This window comes from Arvicanthis niloticus, chromosome 17 (assembly GCF_011762505.2).
Source record: "Arvicanthis niloticus isolate mArvNil1 chromosome 17, mArvNil1.pat.X, whole genome shotgun sequence".
Taxonomy (NCBI): domain Eukaryota; kingdom Metazoa; phylum Chordata; class Mammalia; order Rodentia; family Muridae; genus Arvicanthis; species Arvicanthis niloticus.
In genome coordinates this window covers 52,927,465-52,954,125 of record NC_047674.1, presented here as the reverse complement: position 1 = coordinate 52,954,125, position 26,661 = coordinate 52,927,465, and the positions used below count along the sequence as shown (strand labels likewise).

General features: G+C 36.3%; 2 protein-coding genes across 12 annotated transcripts in view; one reads left to right on the top strand and one right to left on the bottom strand.

The window, feature by feature from the left end:
- Window positions 1-26,661, bottom strand: part of Supt3h (SPT3 homolog, SAGA and STAGA complex component) — a 319,869-nt gene that overhangs the window by 269,788 nt on the left and 23,420 nt on the right. The window contains exon 1 of one of the 3 annotated variants that reach the window (XM_076915254.1): window positions 12,628-12,683. The exons of the other annotated variants lie outside the window; for them this stretch is intronic. Within the exon in view, the coding sequence (XP_076771369.1) occupies window positions 12,628-12,653 (26 nt within the window). The 5' untranslated portion in view covers window positions 12,654-12,683. Of the gene's footprint in view, window positions 1-12,627; window positions 12,684-26,661 lie in introns of those variants that run through there. 3 annotated transcript variants of the gene reach the window in all.
- Runx2 (RUNX family transcription factor 2) overlaps window positions 11,005-26,661 on the top strand; it is a 314,966-nt gene continuing 299,309 nt past the window's right edge. For 2 of the 9 annotated variants that reach the window (XM_076915251.1, XM_076915247.1), the window contains exon 1: window positions 11,193-11,619. In XM_076915251.1, the coding sequence (XP_076771366.1) occupies window positions 11,250-11,619 (370 nt within the window). In that variant the 5' untranslated portion in view covers window positions 11,193-11,249. Of the gene's footprint in view, window positions 11,620-26,661 lie in introns of all 9 variants that reach the window. The other 7 variants (XM_076915248.1, XM_076915249.1, XM_034521562.2 and 4 more) reach the window with 7 other exon arrangements.

Sequence of the window (26,661 nt, the reverse complement as noted above, 5' to 3'; positions counted from 1 at the left end):
AATTTTCTTTTCTGTTGCTATGATAAAACAATGACCAAAACCAACTTGGGGAGGAAAGGTTTATTTAGGTTTACAGATTACAGTCTGTCATTTAAGGAAGCCAGGGCAGGAGCTCAAAACAAGAAACTAGCTTGTTCTCTCTAGATTTCTCAGTTAGCTTTCCAAAGTGTGCTGGTCCTGCCTGCATTATCAATCAATACAATTCACCCACAGACTTGCCCACAGGTCAATCTGATCTGGGCAATCCGTCAACTGAGACTCCTTCTTCGCAGGTGATGACTCCTTGTGTAAAGCTGACAATGAAATCTATCCAGTGCAGACAGCCATGTGCAGATACTGTGAACCAGCTAAGAGAACTAAAACTTCTCTGAGAGGGCTAGCGAGTACTGAGCCAATGTGAAGGCCTAGGACATTATTATGCACTATGCAGACATTATAAGCGTTATGTCACATGTTTTCATGAGTAAGTACTAGGCAGTATTTCAAGAAGAAGTGATATCAATTCATTGCAATCTGTTTCAGATAATATAGACAGAAAAAAATACTTCCTAACCCATGCTATAATGCCAACCAAAAACAAAGAAATTCAAATAATGAAAACTACAGAATGGTACCTTCCAAGAACACAGATGTAAATATCACCAATACAGCATTAGCCAATCAACTTCAATAATGTCTAAAGAAAGTATATACCCCAACCAAATGCAACTTCTTCCAGATATGTAAGGCTGCTTTCAACATTCAAAATGTTGAATCTCCTGATCTAAGCCATCCACGAAAATAGGCTCCAGAAGTCCTGTTACCCTATTAAGACAGGAAAAGAATTTGATATGATCCAACACCATTCAGACTGAAATCTTTTCAACAAATTAAGGAAAGATAGGGAGAGAGGTAAAAGAAGGGGACTGAACAGAAGGGGAGGGGAGAGGAGGAAAAGAGAGGGGAGCGGAGAGGGAGGGCACAGGAAGGGACTAAACAGGGGGGGAGGGGAAGAGAAAAGGAGGGGATATAGCAGTATATGAAACTATAAGAAAGCAGATCCTTTGCCTTTCAAACCAATCATCAGAGGAAGCATCTGCCTGGTAGCTCAAGCAGGCACTCCAGGTACTGGGAAGACTGAGGCAGGTAGATCCTAAGAACTGTTTACAACAAAGTAATGGAGTTTCTTTGTATGGTTTTTAGTTTAGGGGAACACTGGACAGAAGGTACAGACTTCCCATAGGCTCCTTCTAGGCACCAACTAGTAACGATGAACCCAACCAGTATAGATAGTGTACTGTTCATTAGAACTCTTAGGAAAAAAGCCTTTGTGTTACGCAGTTCTGTAGATTTTGCCAATAAATAATGTCATGTGCCCAACACTGGCTGTATTGTGCATAGAAGTTTTACTGTGTGGCCAGTGTGCCACCAATTCAATCATCAAGCCCAACAGCTTCCCCTCTTTTCCTTTTAATGATTTATTTTTCCTAAGTGTACATAACTATTTAGTTTACCTGCCAATCTTCTGAGCTTCCTCTGCTGTTTTGGCTTTTTTCAGAATGTCCTATGGATGGATTCTCTCACTTACACACAGTCTTTTGTTTCATTTGTCTTTTTTTAAACTGCTGGATGCTGCAATAAGATATATACTCAAAAATGAATAAAGTGTCAGAAATATACAATCTTTAGGAGTTCCTGACTTTTTAAAAATAATGAACTTAAAAACTAAATGGACAAGAGTCCTGAGGACTTAAAACAGTACCCATAGAGCAAAGTACATAAATCTGTGCTTGGTGATTTATTATTAAGTGACACACCATTCAGCAACATTTTTTTTCCTTCTGACTAAGTAAATGTTGGAACTTTAAATGTCAAACTGTTTTAATTTATTAGTTTTGGGTGCATATCTTCCCTGTGTGATTTATTAAACATCTTCTAATCACTTTAAGTGTGGTTAACAGTATTCTTCCTGCCTTCCAATTTACTGGATTGTTTCACCACAATGATACCTTTTGTGTCTATGTATTGACTTTTCAATTTTTTTCACAGAATATAATTTGATCATATTCTATTCCCTTTCCCAACTTGTCCAACAGCCTCCCCATCTCCTTACCCACCCAACTTCATGTTTTGTATTGGTAAGGTACGTTTTGTCTTTTGAAGCTTTTGTTTGTCTGTCTGCTTTGATTTGGGATGTTGTTTTTTGTTTTGAGAGAAAGAACAGTGATTGCTTTTTAAACTGCACTGAAGTGAGCAATGTGACCTTCCATGGAAAGACCCTGGAGGATGCTGTTGGAGTTTCTGAGCACTTCTTTGTGTCCTGCCAGACAAGCTATCTTAATCACTACTTGCAATGACTTATGTGTGTGTCATCTCATTAAATGAAGGTCGGAGAAATGGTTCGGCCATTAAGAATACAGCCTGCTCTTACAGAGAGGGCCGGAGTTCAGTTCCCAGTACCCATTTCAGACAGTCATAACCCCCTATAAGTTTAGCTCCACTGTTATCTGAATTCAAAAGGCATCTGCACTCACATGTGCATATTCTTGTGTCTCCCTCTTACACACAAGCGTGCACACTCACACAGACACACACAACCCCATACATACACAAATAATATTGAGAAAAATAACTGATAATTATTGATAATATTTCAATTAAACACTTTTTTCTTGGGCATTAAACCCAATGAATTCTCAGTGAAGAAATACTTTTATGAGTAAAGAATATAATATTTCCCATTTTATTTTTATAATTATTCCTCAATTATTCCATTATATGTTTGTATTAATGATGAACAACTAAGGTAAATATTAATAGGATTGCTTATAGAATATGTAATGTATAAATGTTGCTTATTTGTATTCCAACCTCATACCTAAAAGTATTCTAAGGTACTTCACAAATCTATACAACATAATAATTATATGATAAATAGAAATTGTACTACAAGGTATTTAGCTGGACCAAGTCAACAGATGGTTATGAAGCACTGTAGACACAATGCTTCCTTCACATGGCAATAAACTTTTAATAGGGATTTTGTAAACAGTCTAAGAATAAGGAACTTGATCATGACTACAACTCATTCATGCTTCTTCTGTAGTTGGTATCCACCAGACCACATAGCTCTCTAGGAATAATAGTACAGGTGCAGAAGCCAGAGCCTGGTTTGTAAATAAAGTTTTAGTGGAATGCAGACACATGTATTCATTTACTGGCTGCCAGCTTTGAGACTGCAACCAGAGCTGAGCTGCTGACAGAAAGTCTACAACCCCTAAGCCAAAAATATTTATTATTATCTGCCTCTTTATAGAAAAGATATGTCAGCCCTTGGTAGAATATCAACTAGTATGACACAAATTCAAGATTCAATACCTCTAAGTTAGACCTAGGCTTCTGCTCCCTAGACTAATTCTTGAAAACATAAGATTTAGAAGTAATAATACAAGTTAATAGTAATTAGTTGATGTGAATCAACTGTTCAGTTTTATTTTATCTTTATTTTTATTTTACATGTATGGATGTTATGTCTGCATGCATGTCTGTCTACCACATGTATGTCTTTTACCCACAGAAGCCAGAATAAGGTGTTGGATCCCTGGAACTAAGAGTTACAGACAGTAGTGAGCCTGGATGTGAGTACTGAGAATCAAATCCAGGTCCTATGCAAAAGGAGCAAGTGCCCAGCTCTGTCCATCTCCACTGTTTATCTGAAACATGGTCTGCCAACACAGTGCACACTGGCTTTAACCTCTCTGATACTCATGCCTCAGCCTCCCCTTGTACACATGTTTAAGAATGAGTGAACTTTTAAGGGTATTTTTATGCATTCTAGAAGGATCCAACTTAAAGGAAAATGACACACCATTTTCTCTACAGGTGACCAACCCCAAGTTGCTTCACTACAAATTTCAAGTTTAAGGTTAAAAGTATAAATTGAAATCATTAAATTACTAAATGTAACCCAATCTATTTTTATTAATTTTAATTTTCTTTTTTTTTTTTTTTTTTTTTTTTTTTTTTTTTTTTTTTTTTTTGAGGCAGGGTTTCTCTGTATAGCTCTGGCCTTCTTGGAAATCCCTCTGTAGGCCAGGCTGGCCTTGAACACAGAGATCTGCATGCCTCTGCCTCCCAAGTGCTGGGATTAAAGGCGTGTGCCACCACTGTCTGGCTAACTTATTCTTTATATACCACATAAATGAATTTTGTAACTATTTAAATTTTAAAACTAATTCCTAAGTCACTTAAACACAAAATAATTCATGTTTCAGAATTCACTGTTTAAGTAGAAAAATGTCAGTCTATCCCTTTGCACAGATTCGACAGCAAACACTGACACATTTATGTGTATATTTGTTCAAGTATGCTCTGACATCATTAGTGATTCATCATGTGCTTCTCTTAAGAGTAAGGACTGTTCCTGTGTGAGTCAACACTACCATCATCAACTTGATGCCCCTTAGTATAACTCACTGATACCCAGAGTCCATGTCCAAGTTTCCTCAACTTGTCTAAAAATACCCTGTGCAGTTCTTTTCTCTTTTTTTCCCCTTTTCTTTCTTTCTTTCTTTCTTTCTTTCTTTCTTTCTTTCTTTCTTTCTTCCTTTCTTTTTTCTTTTATTTTCATCGCAATCAATCTAGATTCACGGATATGGCTAACCTTTGAGAAATCAACACCAGTTCTTTTTTAAACAATCTATTTGTATATAGAATATTCTCATCTCTCTATGAACTTGTTCACAGAAAAGCCAGAAGCAGTCTCCCCAGGCTTCATGCCTGGGAAGGGCACCAGCCACGGTGGTAAAGAAGGCCTATACCTCTGTAGATTATGTTGGGAGAGCAGGGAAGACACTAACTTATCTTGGAAGATTAGAATTATTACCAGTATATTCTTAAGTACATGTATTAATTAAGTGAAAAGTCTTATGAATTGTTTTAATAAAATTATTGTGAATAGTAATTATAAACACATCCAAACATATCATTTTATTAAAAGAAACATTTTTGCAAAAGTCTATAGTTCACTACTGTTCACTAAAAATGTCAGTTTTTGAAGCACCAAATATTTCTTTTAAAAAAACTTGTAATTTTAATTATAGTTTTGAATTTTGAACAAAGCTTTAATCATCTCATAAAAGACTGGTAGCCTGCAAATTATGCCTGCATATTTAGAAACTTGTCTTCTCCAACAATTTATTTCATTGCTTTCAAGCTTTTACTAAAACATAAAATTTATAAACACTATTTATAAGTAATATTGTTTTTAAACTATACTTTAAGAAATAGTAATTTTCCAAATATTAACATAATCAGAGAATATTTGAATATTTCTAATTTTTTTAAATCTTTACATTCAAATAGAATAATCATTTAACTTCTAAAACGTCGGAGAAATTGAGATTTCCAGTGGGAATACTGTCAAATTTGTAAAAACAAAAAGATCTGTATTCCACTGCTTCATTTTCAATATTCTTTCTGTATTGTTAATTATGCCTGAACTCACCATAAATTCTACATAAAGCTTAACAGAGACCTCAATCCACAATAGCCTTTTCTGAACCCAATGAGAAATCTATACACAGCAACGAAACTGGCATGCAAATAAAAGAACTGTCAAGACATGTACTCCTGAAATAACCCTACAATAACTATTCTAAAGGCTGTGTGTGGTCTCACTCATATATTTTGGCAAGATGCACTTTCTCCGACCACAGTCAGATTCATCCAAAAGCAGTGGCACTGGAGAGCCTCTGTCTCACCTGTCAAACTTGAGGAACATTCTTCCAAAGACCACCATGAGTCCGTGGAGGAAAGCCACGCTGTGACAGCTGTTATTGATAAGCATCTTCTAAAGGGGGGGAAACTCCAACAATTAAGCAAATCATCTTTAAAAGATATATAGACAATAACACCCAAGTCTAAATGCTAAGATATAAAATAAAACCCAAAATAAAACATGGGTAATCCATAATCCTGGAATATGCAAAGGGGCCATTCATAAGTGATATTGACAGTCTTTCATAGTCATCTAATAAAATCTCTTAACATTATTTGCCAATTTAAAAACTCTATGTATCTTTTTTTTAATTCTTGGCCAACCTCCCTTGTAAAACCTTAAAATACATCTAAATTATCATGGTATTACATTCATCAAAATTGCTGAAGTTTGACAACTGCAAGCTCAATAGCTAAAGACTTATAAATGGGAATACTAAATATAGTAAAAGCTGATCTTTTTTATTAGATACCTTGATACATTTTAGCCACATCATATAAAAGTTCACTTTTGCTTTACCCTGACTTCCTCAAGTTCGTGGACAGAAGGGGAAGGTGTGGATACAATGGTGAGAGAAAGAATTACTCAGAAAAGAATTATACCCCAGTGAGCTTGACTCAAGCCCCGCCCACCACCCAACAACAAATGATAAATCAGACTTAAAAAAAATGCACCTGGTGCTCTAAAATGCTTACATAAGACCAACAGTATCTGAAATTGTAACTCTGTTGCCGTATGGTTGATAAGACCCTCTAACTCTGTTCAGTAGAGGAACAATTCAAGTGAACAAGAGAGTGGTGGCCTATAGGGCCTTTTTCAAGACAAGTGATACCAATTAAATTCTCACTTCAGAATAATGTCACCTGCAGTCAAGTCTTAAACCACAAAGACAAAGTGACAATCAAGGTTACCATGTATTAGGCTGCCCCACACTTACACTTACTGTGCAAGCACAAAAGTTGGTTTCGATTTTCCTTAGACACACTAACTTGCATAGCTATGATATTATTTTTCTTTGGTTTGGTCAGAAGCATGTTTGATATAAATTTTATTAAGTGGTAGTGTATGTAACATTGCATTGTGGGTAGTCGTTTCCTGCTTTAGTCTGGCCACATCCTCAGCTGTCATGCAAGCATGTTTCCCACATTTTGTGCAAGTTGTCACCTTTTTAAAAAAATTCTTACAAAAATGAAACAGATGAATTACTTCAATAATTTTAAGAAACATAAAATATTTTATACAGGTACATTACAGAAAGAGAGCACCACACTTCAGAGAGTAATCCCAGAAGTCAGCCTGACAATCAGAGTGCTAATGTTGTGCAAAACAATTCGCCTACGTAAAACAGCATAAAGGAAAGAGTCGAGGGGCAGACTGGCAGAAATAAAACATTCCTGGACAGAGCTGTCAATGGTCTCTAAGACCTGAGGTGCACAAAGGGCTACACTTCAGACCTATCAGGTACTCATTAGTGAGTGCTAAGATGTCAATATTCCTCAATAGGATTTTAAGAAAGTTCTGAATATATACAAATGTGAAAGCATGGGAAAGGAAAGCACAAAAAAGTCTGCAGCTGGAGTAGAAAGGAAGAAGAGAGGAACAGAAATGAAGGAGGAGGGACAATAGGAGGGGGAGGGATAGGGGAGGGAGGGAGGAAAAGAGGCGGGAGGAAGGAAAATGTGGACAATAACTTAGGAGGTTCTCTTTGGGCATCCAATCCGCATATTATATCACACTTAGAGAGACCACTGCCAGGAATACACACACATGAAATCAGTAAACAAGAAAATTATGGTACTGTTTTTATAAATATTATCTAATTTAAAAACTCATAGCAACATTCAAAATAACACTCTATACTCACAACCAGATATGTATATTTGTATATAAAGACATGAGAGTTAACATCTCATAATCATAATTTAAAATATAAAACTATAATGTTTTGGCAACCCAGAACAATCTTCACGTCTTTAATAAAAGTCTGATAAATGCTAGGTGAGCTTAAACAGCTATGTATTAAAGTTAAAAAAAGAAAAATTGCCCACCAAAGGAAAACATAAATTACTAAATATTACGTTAAAATGAATTAAGAAAGTCCCTAGGCCAAGTCTCATAAGCAGAATATTTTAAGTGAGAGTGGGCATCTAGAGTTTGTTAGTCATTTTCTTACTGTTTTGATTAAAAGAATAGAAAAGCAACATTATAAGTCCAAAGTAATCCTTTTTTAGAACATAGATATTGGCACAGTATTGGTAAAGTAAAGCTACTGTGTTAAAATGCCAGCAGTAGCTGAGCAAATAAAAATTAATTCAAATGGTAACACTGAAAAAATAGATAGTATTTAGGATATACTGTTACGTTCAATTGTCTTGATATTTTAAGAACTTTGACAATTCTGAAAAAATTATTAAATCATAAAGTAATAAGAAAGTAAGACATTAATTTCATGATTTAAGACTGATTACAAATTAAAAGCTGTATTTCATTGTTGTAGCATGAAAATACAGAATTTATAGGGTACAACTAAACTTGTTGCTTACTTCACAGCAATTGCTAGCATATCCCCCAAAAGGATTACATTTAAAAGGTCTTTTTAAAAGAGTCTGTGGTTTCCATTTCTGAATATAAGCATGGTAAAAGTCTCTAAACAAGCACTTTCCGCCATGGCTTTTCCAAAGCTGGCTCCCTCTTTCTGTCCCTAGCAGCTACATCTAAGGAAATGCAGTCAGTATCAAAGATGTTACCACTCACCAGCATTGTCTTTAAATTTCTACAACAATGTACAGGTTGCTCCTGAGTCTAATTCAAATTGGGAAAGAAATAGGTGGACAATGAATGCATAAATTTAAACCACAAACGTAATATTCCTGTTTTTATCATGCCAGAATTTGATGGACTTCACACAATACAGAAAGGCTATGATCAGCAGTGTCTACTAAACTCCTCTCTCATGAGATACAGACCTTAACTCACAGACACCGGAAAAAAGGTTAGGTTACCTACAAAGGAGACCATATGACTACAAGATAAATGAGATGGAGGTAAAAATTATTCAAATTCATTTTAGGTCAATCTGAATGACCAAAATGTATAGATCTTCTCTAAAAAATTTAAAAGAAAAAACATTCCATGAAAAATTAGGGCTTAAAAGACCTGGGCACTCTAAAAACAACACATTTGCTTACTATCCTAAAGCAACTGCCCACACATCTGCAACTGCCAAGTGCTGCAATTCCATATACATATGGAAGTAAGTTCAGAAACTCCACAATTCATATGGACAAAACCCTCCTTTTATTTACTTTGGATAATAGAGATAAAGATCACACTGGCACACTTTATTTATGAAAGAGGATAATAGAGTGACTCTTTTCTCCTCTGCATGAATAATGACCCTAAATGAAAACTTCAGTGTGAGATCTGTTTTACAGTAAAACATGAGTCAAACTGCCTCAAAAATCAAACAACAGAATGTATTTCTGTGGTTTTGTCATTAAAAGTTTATTCTGAAAATAAAAAGAATCTAGAAACTTAAAAAAATAAGGGGTTAAAACCATTCCCATGTCTTTCCAGTATATAGAGAAAAAAAAAGTTTAAAGAATCTTATGAGCAAGATTTCATAGATAACTTTAACTAAGAGGAACCAAAACCAGATAATGAACTAAGTTGGAGTGGACAGACACAAGGACATTTTACTTCTATCACTCTCTGAGTTGCTCCCTCTTACCTCCATTGTGCACCCCAAATAATTTTTTGTACTTCCGTGTCCCTACCCACCATCACAGCCATCCGTTCCATGCCACTCCTGGTTACCATCACACTAGGAAGAAATCTAACATGCAAATTCAGAGTGGCGTGGATAAATGGCAAAAAATACCTAGGAAATTGGTCTGCTCGCCTTTATAATGTTTGTTGAAAAATCCTCCATCGCTCCCAACTGATGAAAACAGGAAGCTCTATTCATAAATGTGAAATTCACTGCCTATGATATATAATCATCCTAATAAGAAAATGAGCTCTAGACATACATGTCCAAGAGGGCAAAAGAAGAGATAGTTTCCCAAAGATGGTTTCAATTTTCTTCTGAATCAGAATTAGCAAATCGAGCCGACTAACATACTCTGTCTGTGTGCATTATTCCTTACTACACACAGCATTTTGTAATTTATTTCAAAGCTTCCATTATAAACAAAAAAAAAAAAAAATACAGTTTCTGTTAACCCACTCTATTCTGAGCTATGGAAATTACTGAATATTTCATTATATGTGCAGAGCTGCGACCCAAAGTCCTGTTACAGTCACTATCCAAATTGACTAAAGAATTGTACAAAACATTTCTTTGAAAGATAAAATCCAATCATATAGAAAACTAACATTATTCCAATAAACTGTCTACTGCAATTCTTGACATTTGTTTTTTTAAAGATCTTCAAAGTAACCATGGGATGATGGTAAAAATAATATCAACAGTACTAATTACATTTAATCTTTATTGTAAGAGCCGCCACCTAATAAAAAAATCAACTACACAGCCATGATTTAATATTTGTAAAGGAATCCCCAGGCTAACACTTTTGTGACAGCCAATTATAGTCGATCCCGGCAAGGAGTTGCAAGCAGACCTTTGGAAAGGTAAACTTTTTTTTTACAATGAGTTACAGATCCACAAGCTTAGGAAGACAAGCAAAAGGCAAACAGAAGGAAGCAGCCACCCTGGGAAATCAAAGCAGCCCTGCAAGTGATACAATCCCAAGATGCGAATTACTGCAAAGCAGCACTGTTGTTCAGAACGCCACACACGAGCATGAGACAATTTTGCTCACTTTTCCATAGACATAATAATGAAGGAAAGGGAGGAGGGGTAGAGAAAAGAGAAGAAAAAGCAGAGGAGGGAAGGGGGGAGTAGGGAGGTGGCATAAAGGAAAACTCTTAGCTGCAGAGTTCTGCTCTCCAAATGCTTAACCTTACAGGAGTGTGGGCTCCTTCAGTATTTGTATTCTATCCAAATCCTCATGAGTCACAAAAATTAAAAAGCTATAACCTTCCGAATGCCAGGAAGGCCTTACCACAAACCTTTTGTCAGAGAGGGAGAAAGGGAGAGAGGGAGGGAGGGAGGGAGGGAGGGAAGAAGGGAAGGAGAAAGAGAGAAACACCCATAAATAAAGAGACAGAAGGAAGGAAAGAGAGAAGACAAGAGAAGAGAAAGGAGGGAGGGAGGGGAGAAGGAAAAAGATTGAGAAAGAGGGAGGGGAGAAAGCAAGGGGGAAAGCCACAGTGGTAGGCAGTCCCACTTTACTTTGAGTACTGTGAGGTCACAAACCACATGATTCTGTCTCTCCAGTAATAGTGCTTGCAAAAAAATAGGAGTTTTAAAGCTTTTGCTTTTTTGGATTGTGTGAATGCTTCATTCGCCTCACAAACAACCACAGAACCACAAGTGCGGTGCAAACTTTCTCCAGGAGGACTGCAAGAAGGCTCTGGTGTTTAAATGGTTAATCTCTGCAGGTCACTACCAGACACCGAGACCAACCGAGTCAGTGAGTGCTCTAACCACAGTCCATGCAGTAATAGTAGGTCCTTCAAATATTTGCTCACTCGGTTTTGTTTTGTTTCCTTGCTTTTCACATGTTACCAGCTACATAATTTCTTGACAGAAAAAAATAAATATAAAGTCTATGTACTCCAGGCATACTGTACAACTAAAACAGGGACTGGGTATGGTTTGTATTTTCAGTTTAAGGCTGCAAGCAGTATTTACAACAGAGGGCACAAGTTCTATCTGGAAAAAAAAGGAGGGACTATGGCGTCAAACAGCCTCTTCAGCGCAGTGACACCGTGTCAGCAAAACTTCTTTTGGGGTAAGTGATACCTTATTTTAAGTCCTTTTCTCTGTGAACCTGTTGAGCATGAAGGAACAAGGCTTAGCCGGGCTGTGAGCTTTCCTAGGTCACAGCATGTTAAAGATCATGATGATGTTTTTTCTCTCACTAGAAATTGAAAAATGAAATTGCTATAAATATTTGCACTTGGCATGTGTAACTAACTTTCGGGGTAATGGCTTGAAATCGACAAAATTAAATAAGCTGATATTAATCAAAATGTTTTCCAGTGTAACAGAAACAAGGATGTTAAAACAGTAAAAGCTTAATATTTCCATGAAGTTCCCTAGAATAAAAACTGGATGCTGAATTAATCAAAGTATTGTTAAGTTATTGACTCGGCAGCTCCCAATATTGAAACAGATTTCCAAAAGGAAGCAATTTTACAAAATAGCAGACCACAGAATTATTGAAACATTGTGGTCTGCCGTGTATGACACAGGAGTAAACCTGGAGGAAAGTTAGCATTTTCAGAGCTACACTGAAAGAATTCTCTCTACCACTTGAAACTATGTCTTTAGATATCTCTGTTAGCCTGTTTCTAAACAATTTTCTGTGACTAAATCAGACATTCAACTAGAATAGAAGCATTCTCAGGACATCAGAGCTGTTCTGAAAAGATCTCCAGTGCTCAGGACATTGAATGTACATGAAACTAAACTTTTCTAATATTAAATTTTATATCTACACACTATTGCTCCCACATAGAACGTACTACAAACATACAGCAAACACTGAAAGCTCTAAGTTCTTTTGAGCACATTCTTAGACCTACCAAAATGAATACCGTTTTTAGTCTCATGAAAAATAAACTTCACAAGGATCCCCTGAAGGATTTAAGAGAGCCATGCCGACGGAATCATGCCAGACTTCTAAAACAGAACAAACATAATGCAGTCTCTTAATTGTCAGCAATTGCTGATACAGATATGTAAATGGTTTCAATCCTTGTCGACTGTCATGGGAGGTAGGAAAACGTCCACTTACATGATTCTCTCTATGATATCCAACATGTCCCAACTGCACAGCAGATTTTAAAGACGGTCTTTTTAGCTTTAAATAAATCCTTAGCTGCAGAATTTTCAAACTAGTGATTGGAGTTCCCATTACTCCTCCTCCTCCTTCACACATCTTAACTGGCTACTAGGACAGGGCTTGTCTTAGTTCAAGTCAACGAGAAATAATTTAACCTAAAAAGGGGAAGGGGGTCTCTTAAAGGGTAAAGAAATATACTTCAGGTTTTTATTTTTTAAAATAAGTGAAACTGCTACAATGACTCCAACAGTAGCCAAAAGTAGGTCATCTCAGTTACAATTATATGCAATGTAATAATCATAGATTAAATCGTAATTTCAATAGTGTGCACAAGCATTGCTTTTAAAAGAGCTGCCATTAGGAAGCAGAAAATAACTACAACTAGATTGCACTACATCCCAAGATAGCCCACATTACATGCACAGTTCACACAGGAGAAGATTTATTAGTAGTCACTGAGAGACAAGAAAAACCTATGTTAAGGCCATTGTTCCATGGAGAGATTACTTGCGCAGCCGCAGCAAGCAGTAAAGGAACATTTCAGACCTGGAGGCAGAACTGTCAAAAAGAACATGTTGATATGTCCTTGTTCTATTATACGGGAGTAGGGGTGGGTCTTAAAGTTCTGTAACACTCTTAATGACTATTGTATATTAATGTTTCCAAGATTTGACCAAGATTAAGAGATAAATCAAGGCCATTTCCTACAGCATGCAGTATTTTTTCACACTCTAACCAGGATTTCTTTCTCTTCTGGAAGTGAGTTTCACCTTCCCTGCCTCCCCCTCCTCCAAACAGTACTTTAGGACAGGCTAGAGAACTTAACATGAGCCTCCTACACCAGACTAATTACAGGTGAGGAGTGAACAATTGTTCCAGGTTATCATCACGTCGCATGTTTTCCTGGTCCATACTGTTTGTGAGGCTAAAACCTCCCTTCAAGGTTCTTACAGTGCTTAGCACAACCACCTAGTGCAGTGTCCTAAGAACAACTGTGTGAAGCCGTTAAACAAAGTTTAGGTAAGGGACAAAGCATGAACTTACAGAGTATCTCATCTCAACCACTGGGAGGGAGGGAGGGAGGGAGGGAGGGATGCAAGAGAGCAAGTGGAGAGATGAAAAGAGAGTCCCAGTGTCCTTGATCTCTGCTACTTTAATCAAGCCTTTCAATCTGTGCTACTCAAAACCATTACTTAATATGAATCAATCCTGTTGAAACAGAAGATTGACTCAACAAGTATCTTAGCATTAAGGACTCGTTTGTGAAATCACATAAGCTGACTGGTCACATTTCCACATAGTCTCCTTATAGCAGAGCAAAGTTTCTGATTAAGCAGAATGTGTAAACAGTCATTTCCAAAACAATAGTTGTGGTCTCTATCAACAACGATCAGTCCGTAATTTCAAGATTCCCTAGTGACAAGCTTTGCAACTTGTTTCCCAGATAAGAGAGATTAAGTTCAATAATCCAGAGAGAAGAGTTACAAAGAGCAAGCATTAAAGGCTGCCCTAATAGTTATTAAAAGCTAAAACTGCCAAGTAATGCCCGAAGAGACTACCTTGCATTCTAATAAATGATTCTACAATATTAATACAGATTTTACTTTTAAATCATAAAGATGTTTTGAAATGTAAATGAAATTATAGAAAAAAAATCCATTAAGTCTGAGTGAGCTTCCTGATGGTTCCTAGGCACAAAAAAAGGCATGAAATATACACAATTACATTATAGTATATTTTAATTCTTTTAGTAAAACAAAAATAATTTATTCGATTATACCCTTCAAGCTAATAATCACTGATGGTCAGACTTGTTTCAGTCAGCAGTGTTAAGTCAAATTCCGTAAGGTAGAAATGTTCCATCTTATTAAGAGAAGACTGTGAGGTGGGGGCTGACTCATGGAGGGGACTAAGATATTATCACGAACGCAGAATTAATCTTTATTGAATAGAACCATTCACAAATCAAATCTCACTGTACTTCAATACTTCCAAGCAGCTCTAATCAATTACAAACCTTCTCTAGTGCTTCAGAACTCATGTGCTTTCAATTTTACACACTGGTGGTCCTGAAGTACTATATTGGGCAGAGTTAAGACATTCTGTATCACAACTTTTTTTTTTTTCAAAAATATTCATCTAGAGAGCTTTATCCCCACCTCTCAGGAGCTGCTTGCATGCAAACTGTGGTAATATTTTTATACTGTGCTTCCTTGTTAAAGCAAAAGGTCAAGGGTTACCCAAATACCTCAACTGTATTTATATATTAAAAAAGAAAAGGTAAGCATTCATATCAAAACTCCAATGGGACTGGCTTCTTTATTTCTGCATTTCCGATGATTAATGAAGCCCCACGCCACTTGGAGACTGAAGGCAGAACAAGGGCACATCTCAAAGTCCTCTCCACACCTACCCCTAACACAGCACAGCCTCGTCCATGCTTCTTGGGCCTTGTGCAGGACACCAGTGTATGGCAAGGCTAGGGCAGCAGGAGAGCTGTGCAGGCCCATCCTGAGCAGTTAGCCTGCAAGCAGTATCAGTCAAGCCTTTAGAGACATGTTTGTATACATAGTTCACTGAGACGGTAAACCTCTGCAGTGTCTTTCCAAAAATATTACAGATGTGGCCAAATGCCATCAATTCAAGGTGAAAGAGATCGTGCGGCAGAAGTTACACCATAATTGGGACAATGCATGACTATTTTTCACAACCAGCCAGACCTGTCATTTAATGTACACTTGGCCAACCCAATGCTAGTTTAGGCAGAGACTTCCTAACAGGTTACCTTAATGAATTATTTTTTTCCTCTCCTACGCCAATGAAACAAAATTGTATAACTCTAACTCAAGATTTAAAATAGTCAAAAACAAAACTGGCACTAAGTTCCTATATTAAAGATAACAGTAACTCCAATACTTGATATTTTCTAAATAAGTATCAGCAAAATATTCTGATAACCTCAGGTGTATAAAATATTTAATGGTTTTAAATGGATCTTTATAAAATTTTCTACACAATATACACCTTAACAAAAGCTCTTGTAATTTCAAAAAAAAAAAAGTATTCACTGGATATGTATTCTGACTAATGTGTTACAATCCAAATAAAATGAGGAAACACTATACCCTATTCAAAGGGAGTTTCCATACAATTTTAACCACAGTTAACCACAAACTTTTGTTCATTCAACAGAAAACACAAATAAAACAGACCATATAACTTTTTAAGACTTCTATAGCAACCTAGATGAAATGTTCCTTTATTATACTACTTACAATATCTTCAGCTTACATGGAATTCTTAGGAATTTCCTCCCCGTATAGTACGATTAAGGTCATGAGATTCAAGGTCTGCAACACTGTTGAATGGATGTAAGAAACACCCTATAAAACATTTCAAACTCTTGCTATTATTAAACAGGAGTTAATTCTAAAGTCTATTTTTTTCATAAGCATGTTTTCTTCCACTAAGAAATAGAAACTGTAGAACTTATTGTAGTCCCCAAATGAGATGAACTATAGAGCTCAGACTCCTTTAAACACTGCTTGTTATGGAAGTACTTAATATTTCTACAGAAAGAAAAATGTGTTAAATGTGTTATTCATTTTCTTAAAATAATTGTTCCAAATTGTTATTAATACTCAAAAATCCAGCATCTAGAGGTTAAGGGCGGAGCTCAGGAGTTATTTACTCCACCTGCACAGGCCCACAGTTTAACTTTCAGCAATACAAATTTAAAATGATAGTAATTTTTGAATTGAATATACATCCAAGGAATAAAAACATACAAAATGTGAGGATTACTGCTGAAAATAAACAAGTAGTATGTTTAAATTTTTTCTTTTAAGTCTATTGTTTAAAATAAAGACTTTATTGACATACAGACAAAAACACAATTTTCTGAAATATTAAGGGTATTAAAAATTATTGCATAAATGTTAGAAAATTTACCAAGTTAGTATTCTTGTTAAGATGTATTTAATATAATTTTTAAGAACTACTTTAAAGACTTTGTGACTGCTACTAATCCTACTGCTATTTCTCTTCAGAAACAATATATCAGAGTGACATTACACTAGTGACATTCTTAATAAGGTAGATATAGACATTCTATGCAATACAATTAACTTTGACTGCAAAGTCAAATAAATGAATTTTATCATGCTTGCTTTTCAGTAACATTAACTTTTCTACATGAAAAACGCCTGTTGGATTATTATACCAGCAACTATAAACATATATCTACATAAAAGATTAAGCTAAAACTCCCAAAATTTAAATGCACATTTATAGGTCCCCTTAAAATTACATGAGACTTGAGTGTGCCAAACCATTATTTATGTATTTCTTATGGTCAGTTATCTCACAACTAAATTTATTTTGTGGCTCAATAAAAGCAAAAAATAAAGAAAGAAAAATTCTAGCCAAAACCAAATAACAATTACCAATAAAGTTTTAAAAACATATACATACATAATCTTTCTTTGTAAAATTTACAATAATAATATTGTGGTGTTCCACAACCTTTATATGGACATGAACATATTTTTACACTGAAACAAAATACCTGCCACATATATTCAACTTTAATTCATTTTTGGATATCAGTCTGATTTAAACTTGTACACATGGTATACACATATGCATATGCACTAGTGACTATAAAATTTGGAATAATGATTATAAGCCAAGAACAACAACAGTAAATTATATAACTAAGGAACTGTTTCTATCTCCTGGAAAACAATTATTTTCTACACTGACAATACTTTGTACACTACAGTAAAATGTCTACCTGTAAAATCAAAATAGAGACTAGGTAGGTATCTGTGAAGAACTGTACTACTAAAACAATAAATATTCTATTTATAAAATCTAAAGACCTTATTTTCCAATTATAAATCCAAATAGTCTCTGATTTCGATCAGTAAAATAAGTCATTCCAGTTTACACTAGCAAATTTGAACTTTATCAATGCACTGAGAGATCCCAATTTACAGCCATCTTAGCTGTCACTAAACATAAACATCTTCTATACATCTACTCATTGCCCACCCGACCTGGGGAAGTAATTAAGACACTTAATTTTTAATTTCTGCTGTTTTTCAATAGCTGCAATTTTCTTATTAAATTTCTGTACTGAACTTCTCAACTTAAGACTAAATTCCCAAGATAATCTCTAAGTATAAAGTTATATTCATTAACAAATACTTAATAATCTTTCACCACATAATTTAGAATTATTTCAATAAATCTATGTAGCCTGAATGCACTTTGAAGCAGAAAACAGGTTATAACATCAATTCTATTATGTATTATAATTATATATTATATATCATATATTACATATTACATATTACATAATAATGCGCACTACAGAGTTAATGGTTCAACTCTCTGCTCTATCAGTGTAACTGGCCACTAGAAAACAGTATCAAAAGGGGAAAAGGTATAGACTCTCTTGCAAAGCATTTTATGTAGGTACAGCTTTTAAAGGGTTCCGGTTTTTTGTTTGTTTTGAGGTGTTTTGTTTTGTTTGTTTGGTTTTGGTTTTGGAGAAAACAACTCTTACTTTGTTTCCTAGACTTCTACCATACTAAAGCTATATATAACACAGAAAGAAAACACCTTTAGGGTAACAATCCACATTATGTAAATCAGTTTTCTATGAACCTTGAACCAAACTATAAGTGTCAGGGCGAGGGCTGGAACACACGCCACATGCTCAGAGTCCTAGAGTCCTTCCCCAGCATGATAAAACAAGAGAGAATAAAATGTACGTGAGCAAAAGCGGATAAGGCCCTGAACACTCAAGAGGGTTAGGAGAAGACTAAGAGGAAACACCCACTAAACAATTGTGCCTTAGCAGTAGACAACTGGTTACAAAAGAAAAGCTAGTAAAATTTTTATACTTGACTGTCATGAAATTTGTAAATCTTTTATGTGATTCGGCTTTTGGAAGATAAGTTTTGCTAGTGCTCTTTCAAAATTAATTTTCATACACTCACACACACACACACACACACACACACGAGACAATCAGGCAGATTACTTTTTAAAAAAGAAACTGTATTGCAGTGCATTAGCAAAGCAATATAAATAAAATCCGTGTAATCCAAATTTGATGATTAATCCACAACACAAACTACTTCTTCATACTCCCATGATCTCCAGGATTCAAACAAAATTCTCTACAATCTCACACTTAGTGTAACTAAATGTGTATACATGTGCACACATACTTTATATCACTGTCTGTCTCTATACTTTAGGAAGAAAACTTATTTTTAAAAACTTTTACTACTCATATCCACCTCATTTTTAAAATGTTATCATCTAAAGTAGATATAAATTATAAGTCTCTTGAATGAACTTTACTCTCGATGCAGTCCCTTATGGCATACAAATGCACACTAGAGAAGAGCCGAGTGCTCCAGGAGTTGGAAAGAGGCACACGGACATGTATTTTAATTATCAATCACAAGTACCTAGAAAGTTTTAAAGTACCCACTGACTTCAAGTCTTATTTTTATTTCCAAATGCATTTTTATCTATCAAAACTTAAATAATTTAAATAGAGCAAAATATTTGTCTTAAATTGATAAATTACTTATTACATGGTTAGATCTCTCATAAAGGTAATAAATTTCTTATTGAGATGAATCCAACCCATTTTCATGGCTATAAAATTAAATTGTGTACTCCCACAAACAATGTAACACAAAATTTTGTCCCAAGTGCTTATTTACAAAAGTAAATATATTACACGTAAAAAAAAAAAAGATAGGAAGAGATTGTCTATAGTAAAATTTCACTAACACTTATAATTTAAGTTTTCTATTTACTTACTTTTATGCAGATACATGATCATTAATTTTTTAATTAAATAAAACTTAATGCCATCAATGCTGCCTCCTTTCAAGGAAACGTTGAAGGAGAAAAGTGCCCTTTTTCATTATCGTAAGTTGAAAGAGAACTTTTGAAAAGTAGCTATAAAAAGAATGTGATCTGAAAACTCATACTCAAAGCATCTGAAATAAATAATGAAAATACAAACTGGGGCATATAGCTACTTAAAAATAATACAAAACCACTCTGAACATAAGAAATATACATACACTTTTAAAATGGTTTACTTGAGCAGTCTTTAAAAGCAAGCTTTAATTTGCACACAATTACTCAATGAGTACAGAATTTTCTTTTAAACTGGTAGACTAAAAGAAGTGTCTAAATCTAAATTCATCTTAATGTGTGATCATTTCTTTACACACACAGCTACCACATTTCTGAATCCTGTGAAAGGCTCACACTGCACTTTTCCCACCCATGCCTCTTCCTTATTGATTACAGTGTATCTTCAGCACTTTAGGAGACAGAAAGGCTCTGAAACTCTAACTACATTTAAAATGCATAACTGAGTCCCTGGTATAGGCCTGCTCTAAAAGCACCCGTTTCTAGAAGGCAAGAAAAATCTTGGTTTTTAAAGCTGATGCTTCTACACAAGAAGGCAAGTTCAGTCGGTTCCTGGCTACACCATAGTCATCTGCTCCAGGAGCTCAAGGGTACCCAAAACAACGGGTTACCTGTTCCAGCCAGGCTGAGGAATGTGGCCAAATCATTTTTATTGATTTAACCTTTACAGGAATGCTACATATCCTCAGAGCAAAACATTTTGAATGTATTTATAATATGATACACTTCTGAAAAGCCATGAAAAAGAAAGCTAGGAACAAATCGAGACAGCCCTCCACCCTTGGTTGTTAGGAGTTTATTTTTATTTTAAACATTATCAGTGGACCTAAATATGGAATAATTCTACTTGGGAAAACTTACTTTGGCACGACTGCATTAGAAATAAAAATTTATTTCAGAGTAGACAAGGTGCATATAAGTAAATTCTAACTTTAAGAACTACAACTCCTAACTTGACAATGATCGACAAATTTTTAACAAATTCTAAAGACTCTTGACACTCTGATGCACATCCACGGTGAAAACTACAAATATCTCAAAAAAAAAAAAAAAACTTATAAGGCCGAGTTCTCACTGAATAAGCTAAAGTTGTACTCTAGTTACATTCTGGGCATTTACAGAGAAAGTTCTGTGGAGCCTATCTCTCTAGCTTCCTGCACATGGTACTTTATAAACGGCTGCAGCAGCTAATGCCTACACTAGGTTCATGTGCCAAATAATAATTCACAATATTATGCTTCCTCACATTATGTTCCATCATTAGTTAACTCGAACCTCACCTCTCAAAAAGTTCTACTTTCACCGCACACTGTTCTCTTCAAAATGCAAACAAGTTTTGAGCATTTCCAGATGTAGCAGACTCTCTCTCTCTCTCTCTCTCTCTCTCTTGCTCATTCTCTCTCACTCTCACTGTCACTCTCTCGCTCTAGCTCTCTCACTCTCTTGCTCTCATATAAACACACGCATCACAGGCAAATTCTCAAAGAATTTTAAATAACAACATAATAAAAGCAGTCACTGCTTTCTACCTCAACATCCATGTGTTTGAAATGGGAGCGAACTGACAGAGCTGCATCTCCAGTGAAGGCATGAAGGCTAACTACCAGCGCAGGCTGCAGGTAGCTGTCACTAGGTAAAACAGCCGCCTATTTCAGTAGCAGACAAGGCTCGGCTGAACTGGGCTTTCTGAAACTCTGACAGCTACTGAGTATGCAAGAATAAAGGCAAATGCTGTTTGCTTTTTTCAAACTATTAGCTTAGTTTTAATCCCAGGTAATATAACTGAAATTCGACTACATTATTTTCATCTTGTCACCAATTTTTTATATAAACCTAGCACACATGAGAATACACTAAATGAAAATCAAAATCATTTCTATGTAGCCTACTTCTCTGAAGTAGGACTGGGAGCCTCGTGAGCTATGGGAGATGGCAAGCGTGAAAGTTTTCAGAAAGGACTCACTCGTCCACAACCCTCAAAGCAGGGGCTTCCCTAGATGCTCCCTGGGTGCTCTGGAGGCTCACCTCACCCAGGGCCACGTGTTCCTCCAGAGGCCATCATTACAGATCACTGCCTAAAACCCTGCTAAGCCAGGTAGCCGGAGACACAGTAAAACACAAATAGAGAGGGAAAAGGTAAAGTAAGAATATATATAGCCTTAGGATGTGCTTTATATTTGTCTTATAAAGGAGGTTTTCTTGAGAAAGGGGCAATAAGAAAATATAATCAATCTAGACTCTAATCAATTGTTAGTCTGAGAAAGCACAAATAGCTCACAAGTTTGCTTTCAAGTTATTTACTCCAAGAATCGTGCAAAGTAAACATACTGCCTTTACTACTTGGTCATCAGACTTTAAAAAAAAAAAAAAAATTCCAGAATGCGCTCCATTGAATGTTCCCAGAGCCATACTTGGCTGTTCTGGCCTAATGGCACCATATCTGGTTGATCCACAGCTCTGCCCGAGGCGTAGAGCATGGGAGAAGAGCTGTGAGACGGGGCCAGCCTTAGGTGGTTTCTAAACACACGCACCCCTAGGTACATTAAAATAGGCTACTGAACTTACGTCAGAAATAAGCTAAAGCAAACATGCAAACATGCAAAACTGTCACAGCAAGCTGTCTCCAAAAAAAATTGCAGTTTGTTTATAATAAAACATTACACTTCCTTTCTTTTCTTCTCTTTGGTCTAGAGTTGTGACCATAAGTAATACTAAAAGGAAAATACAGAGACAACTTTGTAAGATGAATAGACCAAAAGTCACTATGTATCTCTCTAATACGTTTCTAAGTACATATCACTCTATACCCCAAATACTTTTATTTTAAATTAACATTCTGTGAAAACACCCCAAGTGCCTAATGCTGCTTGTGACTGTCATGGAGTGTATGAACGTGTCAGCTGAAACTGTACTATTAATGTGTTACCTTTCCTTGGCTGAGTCTGTTTCTCTACTAGCTTTCTGAGCTTGAGCATTTCCTGGACCAGGTGCTGTGCTAATCCTTTGAAAACACTGTTTCTTTTCATTATCACAACTCCCTTCTATGATGGGTCCCCTAATTACTTAGAAAAGGAAAAAGAATGAAGTAATGAAGCCTGAGCACGGCCACACAACTGAATAGTGACAAGCTAGCCCAAGTCTTTGTACTCTGGACAGTTGCTTTACAATATCATGAAGGCACTTCCTGATCCTTAATTTCTTCTGTAAAAGTACTGGTTCTCAGAGGCATGATCCTCCATACTTTGACAAAATACTAAACAGGTAATCTCTGGGCCTCCACCCATTCTAGCTCATCACTTTACATAAAAATTATTGGGGAATTGAAGCAACTAAGAAAAAGTAAAAGGCTATCGACGGAAAAGGCTGTCTAGGTGTAATCAAAAAATGAATTTCAAGAAACTTAATAATCCTTAATCAATATAATCAATAGTCTTATGCAATGTTTATACCACCCTTCACATGATTAGTAATATCATTTAGGAATCAAAAATTCAGCTTTTATAAAACCAAGACTTTACAAATATCTTAATTTACAACCTAAAATGGTCAAACACATGGTCTTCCAACGGGGGAGGTGGAGAACGCCCTGCCAAGATGGCCATAGGGGTTAAACATTTCTCATTTCCAGAGACACGAGAACTGACTGAGAAAGCTATCCAGAGATCTCAAAAGTCTAACAGCATTCCTGTACCCACATTTTACTTGCCATGGAATAATGACCAAGCTAAAAACTTTAAAAGTCTAAATAAACAAGGCTCACCTGTTAATATAAGTACATATACAAATGTAAAATCATAGGTACAGAATTTTAGAAAAGAAAACAGTTTTACATATTAGTCTTAATTAGAAACATCCAGAACAAAATGTTAAACATTGGTTTGTCGTGATACCTTCCCAAAGTGTACAACTCAAAGCACTGGAAATCAATGAAATGGGCAAACAACAATATAAATACAAAACCAATTCTGAAGTAATAGAGCAAGTTCTTCTGCAGTCGCACTAGTATTGTGGTTCTGATTCTGCTGTCCTGCCTATCAATGGATGCAAGAAGTTAGAAAAAGATACCATGGGAAAGAAAAGGAGATTGGTTTGGGTAAGACAATTCACTGCCTTTAATTTAAACTCCATAGTATTCCCACTTACAGTATCAGAAGCCACAAAAATGACAAAGACAAAAAATTTTGTGGGTAGCCAAAAACGGTCAAAAAAAACAGAGAATAAACTTTAAAATGACAAATGTCTCAGCATTAACTAATAATGTATACATATACACACATACACACACACACACACACACACACACACACACATATATATATACATGACTAGGCACTAGAGATGTAGTGACTAGGTGTTTGCCTAACATAAATAAAACCCTGAACATGATCCCAGCAACCAAAAAAAAAAAAGGTTAAATTGAAAATATCCCAAATAAATTAGCAGAAGAATTTGGCAACAGGCGCACTGGGAGAGAGGGGAAAATGGGACTGTAGTCCAGACAGAATTCCTGAATGTGCTAATGATTATGAGGAGACTGCAAGAGGTAGACAGAGTTCTGTCACTGCTAAAGCTATGTTTATGAGAAAACAGGATGCTAAATTACATGTGCCACAATCTCAGCTCTTGAAATTATATAGTGTGTTTGTATACATACTCGAGGAATCCAAACTAGTAACAAAAGCTATGCTTATACCTCAAAGACAGGAACATATGCTATAGTATTGCAATTCAGTTAGCAGTGGGTTCTAATATTTGAGAAGTTCATTTTCCTGAATCAGTATAAAACCTTCATTTTCTCATGTTCAAGTTGTAAGAAACAGAGCAAAGTTCTCCAAAATAAATCATATTCTCAGAAGAAAAAAAAGAAAGAGCCAGGCAGTGGTGGCGCACGCCTTTAATCCCAGCACTTGGGGGGTAGAGGCAGGCGGATTTCTGAGTTCGAGGCCAGCCTGGTCTACAGAGTGAGTTCCAGGATAGCCAGGACTACACAGAGAAACCCTGTCTCGAAAAAAAAAGGAAAAAAAAAAAAAAGAAAGAAAGAGAAAGAAAGAAAGAAAGAAAGAAAGAAAGAAAGAAAGAAAGAAAGGCCCTGATAGAAACCTCACAGACCAGCAAGGACTTAAATTAAGTGTCAGAATCTCCATTATACTCATATAACCTTAAGCCAGAACATGCTGTCTGAATTTCCTCATTTATAAGCAGTACCTACCCCAAAGTTCCCCATGACAACTAAATAAAAAGTAAAGTGCTTAACATCCTATCTGACAAAACTTGTAGGGTTATTAAGTACAATCCACTTTCTAATCCTTCAGTTCACTGCAGCACACTTGACGGCTCACGGTTTCCCCATGGTGAGCATACAGTGCTGCAGCATCAGCATCAGCATCAGCATCAGCATCAGCATCAGCGGGCCTGAAAAGCTTGTTAAGTGTACACTCTGAGACCCTCCTTTAAAGGAGGACCTGCAGCTGAGTAGGAGCAGCAGGGAAGTCTCAGTTTGTTAGGCCTACTCCAGACAACACTAAGTAAGGCAAAGGTCCAGCTGCCCACTTCTCAAACTGAGCAGAGCATCCAGTAGCTTTCTACTAATCCCTCATTCTGAGGGACTTGTCAAGAGCCCAGAGGGAAAAAAGTGAACCTAAGTCTACTTCTAAACACAACTTTCCACATGTGGAGAGAAACATAAGTCCCCTTACCCCTGAAGTTTACCCACAATGACCAAAACAGTCTCCTGAAAAATACTTTCTCATTGTTACTTGAGGCATCCTGCAAATGATGACACCACATAATGATATCAGCTACTAGCTTGTCCTCCGTGCTACTGACAACTTCTCATCAGATAAGTTTTGCAGATGCCTTGAAGGTTTTTGCTTTTATTTTTCAGTTGTGATTATAATCGTTATGTTCTTGTCCACGCATGCCTTTCCATTCTGTGCAGATGGGCACATACATACAATCTTCCGCCTTCCCTTCCCTCTCCTCACATTGCCTCTAAGTTCACAGCACTGCATCTGCACGATATTCCTGAAGCGGCTGTGACCCAGACTCATTCTCTGAGACATGATGCTGTTGAGTAACATCATGCTGCTCCTAGCATGTTTGAGACGCTCACACATAACTCTAATCCTCACTCCAGACTCTTGCAGCAGAGATCTCAAGCTGATGGGTAGACGTTTGCATCTCGTCCTTTTCTGGTGCTTTAGAGCACTTTCTTACTGGGAAGATAGTGTTCGCCTGTGATTGCCTGTTTTTCCCCCTCTTCTCTTACAAGGTTACTGGTTGAAGAAAAATGTTTATGGAGATAGGATACTGTCAAGCCAGAGAGGAACTCAAGATCTGCTTATTGGCATGCATGGTAATGTGCAGTACAGAGCTGGGGCTATGGTCAGCATGGAGGGAGGGCTGACCGTAACTGCTTCGACTGCTTTCCCCAGAGTTCCAGAAACTACCTCACCTAGTTGGCCTGCACTTACCTTACCTATGCTTACACCTTTAAAGCAGATCTCTTCTTAACTGAAAATATGTTCCGCTGTTCATTCACACCTATATGAACTTTTTTTTTTTAACCATATATGTCCTGTGAGTACGGCCCTAAATTTTCAACAGAGCTCCAATCAGGAGCCTTCCCTTTGAGTGGCATCTAGTAGAGTTGTGTAAACAATCAGGTGGTTTGTAGTTTTATGACAGTCTGGCCAATGCCTTGTAAGAGACTACATGGAAGGGAATGCTTACCACAAATTTAACAATCACTGAAAATTAAAGAGTATCAAAAGAGTATGAAAATGCAAGCTAATACATTGGGCATAGAATCTGTATATAAACCAGCACTTGTTTTTGACTAGGAAGGCTCAAAAAGACAAAAAAAAAAAAAAAAAAAATTACTGACTCTGTAGGTGAGTCTAAGACAAAACGAATAACTGAAAAGAGAAAAGAAGACCACTTCAGAACTAAGCAATGGCATAAGGCCACACAGAGCCAGCAGGGGAGACAGGAAACCTAAAATCCCCTTCACCC